We start from the raw sequence: 13,554 nt of genomic DNA, 5'->3' as shown, positions 1-13,554 counted from the left end.
GTTATCGGAATGACCTGAAAATCAACGGAGAATATTTTTGGAATATATAAAAGATACTGGCGAAAGAATCAAGGCCAGGGGGCCCACACCCTGTCCACGAGGGTGGGGGCGCGCCTACCCCCTGGGCGCGCCCCCTGCCTCGCCCTGGTGCTCCACCAACCTCAACTCCAACTCTATATATTCATGTTCGGGGAGAAAAAAATCAAAGAGAAGGAATCATCGCATTTTACGATACAGAGCTGCCGTCAAGCCCTAATCTCTCTCGGGAGGGCTGATCTAGAGTCCGTTTGGGGCTCCGGAGAGGGGAATCTGTCGCCATCGTCATCATCAACCTTCCTCCGTCACCAATTTTATGATGCTCACCGCCGTGCATGAGTAATTCCATCGTAGGCTTGCTGGATGGTGATGGGTTGGATGAGATTTATCATGTAATCGAGTTAGTTTTTGTTAGGGTTTGATCCCTAGTATCCATTATGTTCTGAGATTGATGTTGCTATGACTTTGCTATGCTTAATGCTTGTCAGTAGGGCCCGAGTGCCATGATTTCAGATCTGAACCTATTATGTTTTCATGAATATATGTGAGTTCTTGATCCTATCTTGCAAGTCTATAGTCACCTATTATGTGTTATGATCCGTTAACCCTGAAGTGACAATAATCGGGATACTTACCGGTGATGACCGTAGTTTGAGGAGTTCATGTATTCACTAAGTGTTAATGCTTTGGTCCGGTACTCTATTAAAAGGAGGCCTTAATATCCCTTAGTTTCCAATAGGACCCCGCTGCCATGGGAGGGTAGGACAAAAGATGTCATGCAAGTTCTTTTCCATAAGCACATATGACTATATTCGGAATACATGCCTACATTACATTGATGAACTGGAGCTAGTTCTGTGTCACCCTATGTTATAACTATTGCATGAGGAATCGCATCAGACATAATTATCCATCACTGATCCATTGCCTACGAGCTTTTCACATATTGATCTCTGCTTAGTTACTTTTCCATTGCCACTATTACAATCACTACAAAACTGCTACTGTTACTTTTGTTACCGTTACCGCTACTATCATATTACTTTGCTACTAAATACTTTGCTGCAGATATTAAGTCTTTTAGGTGCGGTTGAATTGACAACTCAACTGTTAATACTTGAGAATATTCTTTGGCTCCCCTTGTGTCGAATCAATAAATTTGGGTTGAATACTCTACCCTCGAAAACTGTTGCGGTCCCATATACTTGTGGGTTATCAAGACTACTTTCTGGCGCCGTTGCCGGGGAGCATAGCTCTATTCTTTGAGTCACTTGGGATTTATATCTGTTGATCATTATGAAGAACTTGAAAGATAAAAGAACCAAGATTTTTCCCTCAACTACGAGGGGAGGTAAGGAACTGCCATCTAGCTCTGCACTTGATTCACCTTCTGTTTTGAGTAAACTTGCGACACCTACTCCTGCTATTCATTCTGATATGTCGCATGTTATTGATGATGCCACTTCTGCTTTGCATGATACTTATGATGAAACTACTTCTATGCTTGATAATACTGTGCCATTAGGTGAATTTCTTGATGAACAACTTGCTAGGGTTAGAGAGAATGAAATTATTGAAACTGATAATATTGATGAAAGTGGTGATGAAGATTCTCCCCCTAGATATGAATTGCCTGTTGTGCCTGAGGGTTATGTTATGGATGAAGAAACTGCTAGAGACTTCTTAACTTGTCCATCTTACTACTGAACTGGTTCACCGAAATGAGTTTCATATACTACATGCTAAACCCATTATGTGTCTGCTTGTTTCTTCTTTTAGAATGCTGACAGAATATTGGGGAGAGTACCTTATTAAGCAGTGGTAAAAGGAAGTAATGCAGATAAGGTTCATGATAGTGAGACATCCTTGTTGGTCTCCAACAAAGCTGATAAAATAGTGAACGAAAACTATCTTGAAGACAGTGAGACAACCCCAAAGTCCTGTTTGGGTGTGGTGTTCGAGTTACTGGCCACTACCACTGGCACAAGCTCTTCGAACTCACTATCTGAATCAGTTCGGTTTCTTGAGTCTCAACTACAAGCTAAAAGACATCGATCAGCTGTGCTACGACAAGAAGCCGAAGGACTGTAGAAGTCCCTGGAGAATTCAGATACATACTTTCTGGTGCAATAACAAGCGTTGGAGGATTTTAGCACCAAACAGGAGAAAGCTAATAAGCTTTCTAAGCTTATTTCCAGCATGGTGGATACCCATGATAACATTTCTTGAGCTCTTCTGAAGTTGTTTCAGTTATGGATTTGTTTTGCTGACGCGTTTATTTTTAACTTGTGGCCAATTTAGATGGCCAGTGTATGTAATATGCTGTTTTGTTCCCTATATTTGCACTGGTGGCAAACTTTGATGCCCAGGGGATGTAATGTGTGTAATAGCCATAATAGCTTAGAGTTAGTTGCTTGCTTATTTATTTGTTTCCTTGTTGTCTTGTTTAGTTGTTTACTTGTAGTCACTACAGTTCTTTTTTGCGTTTTCCTAGTGGCCACAATAACCTATTTTTTATAACTAGGCCACAATAACCATGGGCAACATATGGACCATTGTAACCATGGTCCTGCTACCTGCTGTAATGACCATGGGCCTCCTACGGGCCATGGGATCCATGGGCCTTCTACTGGCCATGTAATCAATGGGCCTTCTATGGGTCGTATGATCGATTGGCCTAACATGGGTTGTACTAAAATGGGTTGTAAACGGGCTAGAGTGGAAATTGTATGTTTATGCCCAACCATAACAGGCCATTAGTAGGCCGAAATGTATAACAGGCTTAATTCTATCGACATGCATCACGGGTCGTTAATGGGACGTATTTGATAACGCTATGAAAACAGCCCAACGAGTTAACAGGCCACAAACGGGACCACTGTAACTACGGGCTGAATTTGGCCCACAAGCGGAACAAGCCAGTAACGGACTGTAAGTAACTGAATGCTGGAAATGAGCCCAAGAATAAATGGGCCCTTAGAAGGCCAAAAGTTAACACGGGGTGGAAACGGCCCAACGGAATAATGGGTTGTTGATGGGTATAAAGCGATACACTGTTCATTATGGGCCAGTTTCACCACGGGCCTTTAATGGGCCCAGAGTTACAAAGGGCCTCGTATGGGCCGAAAGATGTCATGGGCCATACATGGCCAGAAGTTACAACTGGCTGGAATCATATTGGACGGCCCACATGACGCTATTGGGCCTAATTCGGATAGGCCATAACGGGTCGTGAGTTAGCGGGCTGTAAATGGGCTATATGTGAACATGCCGTTAACAGGCTTTCCGTGGGCCGACCTGCTACCTTTTACCAAGTCAAACGGGCCAGCCTTTTCACCTGAATGGGCCTCTGTTGGGCTATGCCATGTGTCGGCATATCATAGGCGCCTCCCGTCCAATGAGTGGATGACATTTGTCCCAACGCTGAGCTGACACGTGGTTCCTCTGGCCATTGAGAATTTTACACATGGAAAATCCCCATTGGTTCAGACTATTAACGGGTTATCGGATCCAAACCGAAACCCGATAGCTTAACGGCGACCCGTTAGGGTGGATGCCACGTGTCGGTTACCCTTGACAAAAGCACTTCCATGATGCGCCATTTATTGTCATGGAAGTGGACACTTCCGTGATGATAATTTTGGTATTGTCATGGAACACTTCTACAACAGCACAGGTATGACTATCTTGATTCTGTCATAAAATCGTCATGGGTGTACATGCATGACAGAAAACGTGACCTACTATGACAAACACATATCATCACGGAAGTGGTTTTTTGTAGTGATTGGCATCGGTGTTAGTCCACCAATCGGGAGAATGACATACTGAAAGAATGGTAGGAAATTTACCATACCCGACATCTTTCATCTCAACATTGCCAATAACAACATTAGCGGTCTTGCCATTGTTCTCATTTCGACGCATGTCCCAGCGGTCCTTCCAGGATGAAGCCCAATGTTCTTCACTGCCACATACATGGCACTTTCCTTTCTTCTTATAAGTCTCCTTTTTCTTCTTGAAGTTGACAGGTTGTGGGGCATTGTACTTGCCATCAAATTTTCCTTTGCCCGCATAATTGTTTTTGTTCTTGGGTTTGTGGGTTTGGAAATTTCTCTTTTGTACCAAATTGGCACTAGGATTCCCTCATGGAAACGAGCATGTGTGTCTTTTGCCCTCGCCTCCTCTTCTACATCAAGAGTGCCAATTAGATTGACAACAGTAAAGTCTTGCCTCTTATGCTTCAGAGAGGTAACAAAATTCCTCCATGAAGGAGGAAGCTTGGCAATGATGCCTTCGGCAATGAATTTGTCCGGTAACACACAATTAAGATGCTCAAGTTCTTTTGTGAGCGACTGAATCTCATGAGCCTACTCTACAATGGAGCGGTCATCAGTCATTTTGTAGTCATGATATTGCTCCATGACATACAACTCACTTCATGCGTCTGAGACTCCAAATTTGGCCTCAAGTGCATCCCACATATCCTTACCGACCATGATGGTCATGAAGGGGTCGGCAATCTTGTCGCCAAGAACACTTAGAACAGCACCTCAGAAGAGGGTGTCCATAGCCTAGAAAGCTTGCTCCTACTCATCAGTTATCTCTCCATCTGGCTTGCCCTTAGAGGCGTGAAAACAGTTCATGGTGGTAAGCCAAAGAGCTGCCCTCGCACGCCACCTCTTATAGTTCGCACCATCGAACACATAAGGCTTAAGAGTAGCGGCAGATGCAATTGGAGAAAATTGCCTACACACATCAGGTTTTTGGATTGTCGAATAATTAGGTATTTTCTGGTTTAGTTTAATCCAGCAAATAGCGGATAAAACATGAATAGTAATATAGTGGTGAAACTAGAAACTAGCAACAATTCATTGAGACTAGTCATGCAATCAAAATCATAAGCAAAATGCATCATATCCATGTCAATCTCTACTAGCAATAAACCAAATGCTAGCCCTAACAGTGAGGATAAGATGGCATACGACATAGTAGCAGAAAGTGTAGATGTCCCGATCATCATGTCGCTGAGGAGGTCATTGACGTTGGTGTAGAAGTCGTCGTTGGGAAACTCGTCGTCGGTGATGTCGCCGTTCGCGACCACGATGAACAAGAATCCAGCAGTCACGCAAGGACGCTCCCCAAAAACCAGATCACCCCTCTCCCGTACCGGATCACAAGAGGCGGAGTTTCGGAGGCCTGCTGTCTCACTCTCCGGTGCACGCCGGGAAGCGAGATGGGAGTGCAATGCTCTGGAACAATGCGAGGAGTTGTTTCTCGTCGGGAAGAGGAGCGACCTCTTATAGGAGTTTTTTTGATAAAGGGTAGAATTATTGACTCAAAATGAAGCATCAAGAGGATACAAACACAATGAGCGCACACCCGACCTCTGCATAGTTAGGATGCACACAACCAACATGAACACACGCACACAAAAACATGCTAGCAAATAGCAAAATCATATAAGATCAAAGGTATGCTTAAGCGAGAGAAAAAAATAAAGCGATCATGGCAGCAAACATCAAACTACAACATTAGCCGTATTCGCACCAACCATCTTATGACACCACACGGACGACGTGGTTCTTCAACAGCAACGCCTTCAGGAAGGAAATGACGCTCAAGCGCCGTCGTCACCGAATCCAACCACCCAAGATTAGAATCTAGGTTTTCACCCTGAAGAACCCGTCTGAGTATATCCGAACAATGCCTTCAACGAGGTAACGACATAAAAACATCGCCATTGCAAGGTATAATCAACTCGGGTCAGACCTAGGCTTTCACCCCGGAGCTCTAGACCGGGTGCTCAAGTAGCATCACCATGTACGTCCCATGTGTTGTCGCAGCGACATGTGATATGCGATCGTTGTTGTTGCACAACTATCCCTCTTATAGGAGTAACTAGATGAAACTGAAATGGACGCAGTAATTCTCATTAAGGAGAGGAGAAACAAACGCACTAAAAATCCTATTAAGTGGCCAGTTTCGTCTCCCATTAGTAGGCAAATCGTTTCAAGTTCTTGCATGACAAAATATGCTAGCAAGCACGGTATGATAAAACCAATGTACTTAATGAAGAAATGAAACCGAAACCAAAATATTGATGCCATCAATAAGGAGATGAATGTCATCATTCACCACCATTCGGTTTCATTTTCCACTAGCGCAAAAAATTTAGCTTCTTTGTTATCATGCATGAACGTGCCACATTGGCCTATGGGATTTTCCTAGAAATTATTCGATATAACAGCTGATCTAAATCCCAATAATTCTAACAATAGAAAGATGACAATTGTTCTTTTGCATCACCAGTTAATATCTTTAACCGACAATTGCATATCATTTCCTTGTTTGAGTTCCTTAAATCTTATCCTCTGGCATATGGTTGATTTCGTGCAATTGCCCATGTGGCGTAGATTTGGTATCTGGTATTTGCCTGACACCGAGTGGACGGAGTTGCACCTGCCACACCAAGTGACCAGTTTTGTAAGCTATCAAAATAAAAAGGTTGCATGTGCCAGAGTATAGCGCCCTATACTAGTACCTCGCGCTAGACTATAGCGCCCTATACCAGCAGAAGGTGCAGATGTACTACCTTTGGGTTAGGCCAACTTCATCGCGCGACCCCAAACGGACGTATGTTTTGTTCGGATTCTGTCCGTTTGGGTAGAGCAATGGGGTCGTGTTCGGGCGTGTCCTGCGATGTGGTGGCCATGCACCCAGCGCGCGGCCCTATCCCTTGCCCCATCCTGTCCGTCAGGGCCAAAATGCCCATATTTTCATCAAAACTAGTTTTACAACCCAAATTTTTGTCTGAAAATTAAAATAGTTTTACAACCCAATTGAAATTGTCTTTAATAAATTAGTTTTACAACCAAATCAAAATTGTCTTGATTGAACATAAAATGGACCAATAGATCTATGATTGCCAATGTGATCCAACACGTGCTCAACCAAGTCATTTTGAACATTCAAATGAATGTGTCAATCACGCATCTCACGGTGGAATTGGGCAAACTGTTCAAATGTGGCCGGGTCTTGGTGCAGGGGCTCAATATTTTCACCTTGATAATCAAATCCTTGGTCGAAGATACTCTCATCACGCTCGTCCTCGACGATCATGTTGTGCATGATCACACAAGCAGTCATCACCTCCCAAAGCTTCCTTTCATCCCATGACAGTGTAGGGTTTCGAACACCCCACCGGGATTGAAGCACACCAAAAGCACGTTCTAGATCCTTTCTAACACTCTCTTGCATTTGGGCAAATCTCTTTCTCTTCTCACCTTGGGGTTTCGAGATTGTCTTCACAAAAATTGACCACTGAGGATATATACCATCTGCTAGATAGTATCCCTTGTTGTACTGGTGGCCGTTGATCTCAAAGTTGACAGGTGGGGAGTGGCCTTCTGCAAGCCTCGCGAAGACTGGAGAACGCTGCAGCACGTTGATATCATTGTGAGAAGCTGCCATGACGAAGAAAGAATGGCATGTCCAAAGATCATGTGATGCCACCGCTTCTAATATGATAGTGCACCTGTTGACATGCCCCTTGTACTGGCCCTGCCAAGCAAATGGACAATTCTTCCACTCCCAGTGCATACAATCTATGATGCCAAGCATTTCTGGAAAGCCTCTAGCCGCGTTGGTCGCCAACAATCTCTCTGTATCAGCGGCAGTTGGCTGCCTCAAGTACTCTAGGCCAAACACCTTGATCACAGCCTGGCAAAACTTGTACATTGACATCAGACATGTTGTCTCACTCATACGCACATACTCATCCACCAGATCTCCTGGAATTCCATATGCAAGCATGCGGATGGCCGCGGTGCATTTCTGGTAAGAGGAGAATCCAAGCTTGCCAAGGCATCCGTCTTGCACTCGAAGTATGGGCCATGAGCAACCACTCCCTCTCGGATATGATTGAACACATGTCTTGCCATTCGAAAACGGCGACGGAATTTATACGGCTTGAAGAGCGAGGTGTTGGCAAAGTAATCGGCATAAAAGCAGGGCGTGGCATCTCTCCCTGTTGCGGTTCAGGTTGGGAGCACGGCCAGGGACTGACCCCCTGTACCGAGGAAGCTGCCGTTGAATGTGGTCGTGAACGACCAGTGCAACCACCACGAGATCTTCATCATCCGACGACGAATCATCCGATCAACAAAGAAAGTGATGGAAGAAAAACTCGTCTCCGCTGTCCATACCTTTGTGGGCAACATGCCGAACACCTTGCGGTCGTGGTGGCGAAGAGGCCGCGATGATCACCTGGACGTAGCAGGGGTGGTTGCCGGCCGGCTACTGGCCGCTTTGGAGCTCTCGTCGGAAGCTGCCGAGGCCGCCGTGGTACGTCGCCAGCGGTCGTGTCCCCTCTGCGACCGGCAAAGAAGGCGACGGCCAAACCTCGGATCGACGACCAAAACTACGGCCAAAGCGCGGGCGTGGTGGCGGCCATGTCGAGACATGGTTTGGTAGGGACGGCCGGGAGCTGCGCGGTGAGGAGGCGGCGACGCCGGCGGTGGGGCGGGGCGGGAGAGAGAGGGTGCAAGCGTTGGGAGCGGATGGACTGTTAGTGTCCCCGACAGGCGGGCCACGGGGGGGACAAGGGCGTGCGTCCAGGCCGTCCGCGCGCGTCCGTTTCACCCCAAACCGAGCGCAAGTTTGGGCCGGGGATGGGTCGAAAACGGACGGAATCCGGACATTTGTCCGTTTGAGGCCGCGCGCTGGGCCGCGCTATTCGTCCGTTTTACCCCAAACGAACGCGCGCGGACAGGATGGGGTCGCGCGGTGGAGTTGGCCTTAGCTATAGCTAGTGCGTGGTGCAGCACCCATACATCCTCCCTATCACAACTCAAGAGGAGGCCCGCATCGCCCACGCAAATGCCGGCAATGCTACACGTACAAACAGTTTACAGGCTTTTACAGGATGGTTAGTTTTCATTGACAACAGATGAGCGGGACGGTCCATCCCCTAAAAATCAGGAAGGGAGGAGAGATTTGTGATTGATTGTTAAATGAAAAGAGTCTGTAAAAGCCTGTAAATCTTTGTATGTCTAGCATATTTACGCAAATGCCTGATTGTTCCGAGCAAACGCCGTTCTTGGTGCAATCTGCAATTTAGTGCAAAAGAACTTTTTACTACTCATGTGCAAAGTATTAGGTGCTGTTCCGTCAAAAAAAGAAAAAGTAGTATTAGGTGCTGTATGTGCAAAGATTGCCGGTCTTCAGCGAGAAAGACGGTGCAAACTGCTGCCTTCCTCACCAGCTGGGCCTTGGTAGATCTAGCAGTGAGCAACGACAACACATGAGTAGGCCCACTGAGACCAGTCAGCGTCTACTGAACCGTTCTTCTTCTATCGTAAGTTTCCACAAAACCCCGTCGCGCACGGCCTCCCCGCGGGCCCACCTCGCGTCGAAACCTCCCTCGTTTCTCTTAACCACTCATCAAGTCTCATAAGTCCTCCCTTCCGTCTCCTGCCGCTCGCCGACCCTGTCGCCGTCGCCGTCGCCCTCGCTGGCGTGCGCGGGCGCGATATTTCGCCGAGCACCTCGCGCGCCGCCATGTCCGGCAGGGGGTGCCTCCCGGCGGGCGAGCTCGCCGCGCTGTCCAGGGTCTGCCGCGACGGGGCCGCGGCGGCGCGGCTCAAGACGGGCTCCCTGCTCGCCATCCTCATCGCCAGCGCCGTCGGCGTCTGCCTCCCCGTCGCCCTCACCAGGGCCTTCCGCGGCCGGGACGGGTACGCGCGGGGCCTGCTCCTCGTCAAGTGCTACGCGGCCGGGGTCATACTCTCCACCTCCCTCGTCCACGTCCTCCCGGACGCCTACGCGGCGCTCGCCGACTGCGCCGTCGCGTCGCGCCGGCCCTGGAGGGACTTCCCCTTCGCGGGGCTCCTCTGCCTCGTCGGCGCGCTGCTCGCGCTCCTCGTCGACCTCTCCGCCTCGTCGCACCTCGAAGCCCACGGCCACCAGCAGCCGCAGCAGCAGGAGGACCAGCCCTACGCCCCAATCCCCACCACCAAGAAGGCCCCCGCCTTCGAGCTCACCGGCGAAATGAGCCCCAGGAAACGCGCTTTCTTGGACGAGAGTGTCCGCGACGACCCGGCGCCGCGCGCCGACAAGAATGGCGGCGACCCGGACCGGGACGACGTGGCGCTCTTCGGGCCAAAGAAAGGCGCCCGGCTGCCTCGCAGCGATGAACCCGTGGTCCCTATTGTCGGGTGCCATGGCGCTGGGCATGAGGTGGTGGAGGTCGGGGAGGGGGAGGAGGAGGAGGCGAGGAAGAAGCAGAAGATGGTGTCCAAGGTGCTTGAGATTGGGATAGTGTTCCACTCGGTCATCATCGGGGTCACCTTGGGGATGTCGCAGGACGTCTGCGCCATCCGCCCGCTCGTCGTCGCGCTATCCTTCCACCAGGTCTTCGAGGGGATGGGCCTCGGCGGCTGCATCGCACAGGTCAGAGTCCAACATATGCCGCTCAATTTGGTGTGATGTTTCTGTGCAATTGGAGAATTCATCACTGAATTGTTATGTTATTAAGAGAATTCATCATTGAAAAATTAGTCTAGTACTCCCTCTGTTCACTATTATAAGATGTTCTAAGCTTTTTTCTGATTCGGATGTATATATACGCATTTTAGTGTGTTTGTTCACTTGTTTCAGTCCGTATGTAGTCCATATTTGAAATATCTAAAACATCTTGTATATTTGTGAACGGAGGGAGTACAATTTTGTTCATATTCTGACTTTCAGTGTGAGTGTTGTGTGGCATATTTGCAATGGTATGAATTACGAAGTCGGCAGCTTATTTAAAAAATTTCATGTCAGTGGTGTCTTTCCTGTTGACTGATTTTCTTAAGAAAGACGAGCCTATCATGGACCTGTGGTCATACTTTATAGATTGAGTATAATAATACGTGATTAGCTACCTATGTTGATGTCTAATACAGTATTAAGCTAATGCTTTGCACATACGAACGACAAGGATTTGTTCCCTTGTATGTTGATTTAGATGTTTGTTTCTCTGTCTTTGAGTAATCCTGTCATGCCATTGTTTTAGTTCAGAGTTGGCATGTTTGCCATATACTGTACCACTTTGTCAGCCAAGAAATACTTATAGTTGAATATGATTTGTTGAGCTCCTTGTGTTACCCTGAACCCTCCGGGTAACTTTGGAGGTGATTATCGGTGGAAGGATCCCTGCTGTACAGCGAGCCCTTTTTTCTCACAGTTGCATTTACTTTAGCAGCCAAAGTTTTGAGGCCTCAACTTTCTGTATGATATATACTCATGGAGGCCTAACTGTTTTGGTAGACAATTTTTTCCCTTTCAATTCTGTTCGTCCATGTCCGCGTCCATTTTGTTTTTCCAAATTGGCACTAGATGAGGCTGATGTGTTATGCACAGAGGAGAAGGGGCAGAGGAATAGCACTTGGTAAGTCTTCAAAGTCCTTTTTAATTTGGTGGTATTGCGCTGGAGAGCAATATCCACAAAGCACTTTGACATTGGTAGGATGACTGATCAATTGAAACTGAAATCTCCAGTTTTAGCAAAGGCACTAGTGCAATTCCTATCCTTTTTTCGGAGTCATTGCCATAATGTACTCCCTCCGTTCCGAATTACTTGTCTTGGATTTGTCTAGATACAGATGTATCTAGACTCATTTTAGTGCTAGATACCTCCGTATCTAGACAAATCTAAGACAAGTAATTCCGAACGGAGGGAGTATCAAACAGAGCCACCTGCAACACTCATTTTGTATGTATGTGTGTTAAATAGTCATAACTTTAGATGGTACGACCCCCGTGGAGCAATTTCCAGCTGTATACCTTACCACTTTCTGTATATGTGTATTCGTTTATAGTCATCCATACTTGCCATATGATGATTTGCTTTAGAAGTTCTCCTCTGAAATTGTAGCACCACATAAACACCAGTTAGAAGGGTTTTGTGAAGTTCATTGATGACTGAACGCATACTTGTCTATTTCTCACAGGCTGGTTTCGGAATGGCAACAGTGGGTTACATGTGCATAATGTTCTCAGTGACAACACCATTGGGAATACTTCTTGGGATGGCAGTCTTCCATATGACTGGTTATGACGATAGCAGTCCAAACGCCCTAATAATTGAAGGCCTTCTTGGTTCACTCTCTGCCGGAATCCTTGTCTACATGGCGCTCGTCGACCTTATTTCTCTTGATTTCTTCCACAACAAGATGATGTCATCATCTCTGAAACTGAAGAAGGCCTCTTATATTGCATTGGTGCTTGGATCTGCTTCTATGTCGATATTAGCTCTCTGGGCATAGGCCATAGTGAAATGTATAGAGGGATCATTCTCAGGTTCCACATCTTGCAGTGCATATCTATGGACTCATACTTCCCTATGTATATCTGAAATGACACGTTATGGGGAACTGGAAATGGAAATCGACCAATGCTTCTGTTACTTTGCAGCTTATAACTTATGCCTGTTATACACTAATGTGTATAACCAACACCCTGATTTACCTTTCAGTTGATACCGTGCACTGTAATAGACTGGACTTTTCTTAAAGATGAAACCGGCTACGCTGTTTATATTTTTGCCAAATTTGGAATTCATGTTCAGAAGGAAGGTGCATCCTTGTGTGTAGAGTTAGTAAGTTCTTTGTATAGCTGCAATTTGCAAATTCTGCCTTACTTAATTAAGAATGTTCATCATCAAGTTTCTGCCCAAGAATTGCTCTCTGGGCTAAAGGCTGACATTTTACCACCAGTAAGTATGCCCGCCATGATTTATTTATTTTGAACTATCCCACTATTGCTCATTTTGTTCTGCATTTAGTTTTTAGAGAAAAATACTAATAATTATCCTAGCATTATATTATCATCTACAGGCAAGGTGATAATTTACCATTACATGTGGTAGTGGTTCCGGACAAGGCGGTGGATGCTTGCTTTAACTTGGCAAGTATGCTGCCCTTCATACTTTACAATTATATATCTCTGTATATTTCATGTACAACACCATTAGATCTTGGAGCCATTGATTTTAGTTTATCAAACCTGTCTGAATTCACATTCCTGATAAATTGTTTAACCTAGGTCAATTGCTTGCAAATCTGAAAGCTCCTCTCAATTTCTGCTGCCCTTTGAGATCAATTACCGAGTCATGTCAGTTCTTAAATCGCAATGCAAGAATTCTAAGCTGTTGGAAGTTTTCCAAGCCACGGTGAGAAATGGTCATTAAATTGATTGCTAATGCTCCTTAGATTAGGAACCTAGAAATTTCCTTTCATAACCTTACCAAAATGGCGTCCAAACCAAAGTATTCAGAATTTCAGATACATAAATGGAGATGTGGTTTTTGAGGTGCACGATGCCTATGGCAGTCTGATTGATGAAGTTGCCCCTGGAGAGGTTAAGATTGGTGAGGCTGAGAGGGCTTCAGGCATCGGACAAGGTAAGTAAAGGTTAGGCCATAATGCTAACATCAAGAGAAAATGCCCCTGGAGAGTTTTGAACTAAGGCTAAAAC

The 13,554-nt window shown here is 46.3% G+C and overlaps 2 protein-coding genes across 2 annotated transcripts in view; one reads left to right on the top strand and one right to left on the bottom strand.

Annotated features, from left to right (window-relative positions):
- The first annotated feature begins 9,437 nt into the window (after positions 1-9,437).
- Positions 9,438-12,484, top strand: LOC125550618 (zinc transporter 6-like). The gene is made up of 2 exons (XM_048713648.1): positions 9,438-10,488; positions 12,030-12,484. Exons 1-2 carry the CDS (start codon positions 9,598-9,600, stop codon positions 12,342-12,344), a joined length of 1,206 nt encoding a protein of 401 aa, XP_048569605.1. The 5' UTR covers positions 9,438-9,597; the 3' UTR covers positions 12,345-12,484.
- A 158-nt stretch (positions 12,485-12,642) lies between these two features.
- LOC125532753 (6-phosphofructo-2-kinase/fructose-2,6-bisphosphatase-like) overlaps positions 12,643-13,554 on the bottom strand; it is a 3,299-nt gene continuing 2,387 nt past the window's right edge. The window contains exon 4 of the mRNA XM_048696686.1: positions 12,643-12,693. Within this exon, the coding sequence (XP_048552643.1) occupies positions 12,643-12,693 (51 nt within the window). The remainder of the gene's footprint in view (positions 12,694-13,554) is intronic.

The sequence above is a fragment of the Triticum urartu genome, chromosome 1, assembly GCF_003073215.2.
Source record: "Triticum urartu cultivar G1812 chromosome 1, Tu2.1, whole genome shotgun sequence".
Taxonomy (NCBI): domain Eukaryota; kingdom Viridiplantae; phylum Streptophyta; class Magnoliopsida; order Poales; family Poaceae; genus Triticum; species Triticum urartu.
The sequence above is the reverse complement of the archived record's forward strand: the minus strand, read 5'-3'. Positions and strand labels throughout refer to the sequence as shown.

What these genes read in the sequence shown, in the direction of transcription:
- LOC125550618 (XM_048713648.1), top strand. Translation starts at nt 9,598, where the DNA reads ATGTCCGGCAGGGGGTGCCTCCCGGCGGGCGAGCTCGCCGCGCTGTCC. An exon ending in TCGGCGGCTGCATCGCACAG is followed by an intron (nt 10,489 to 12,029) that starts GTCAGAGTCCAA and finishes TATTTCTCACAG; the next exon opens with GCTGGTTTCGGAATGGCAAC.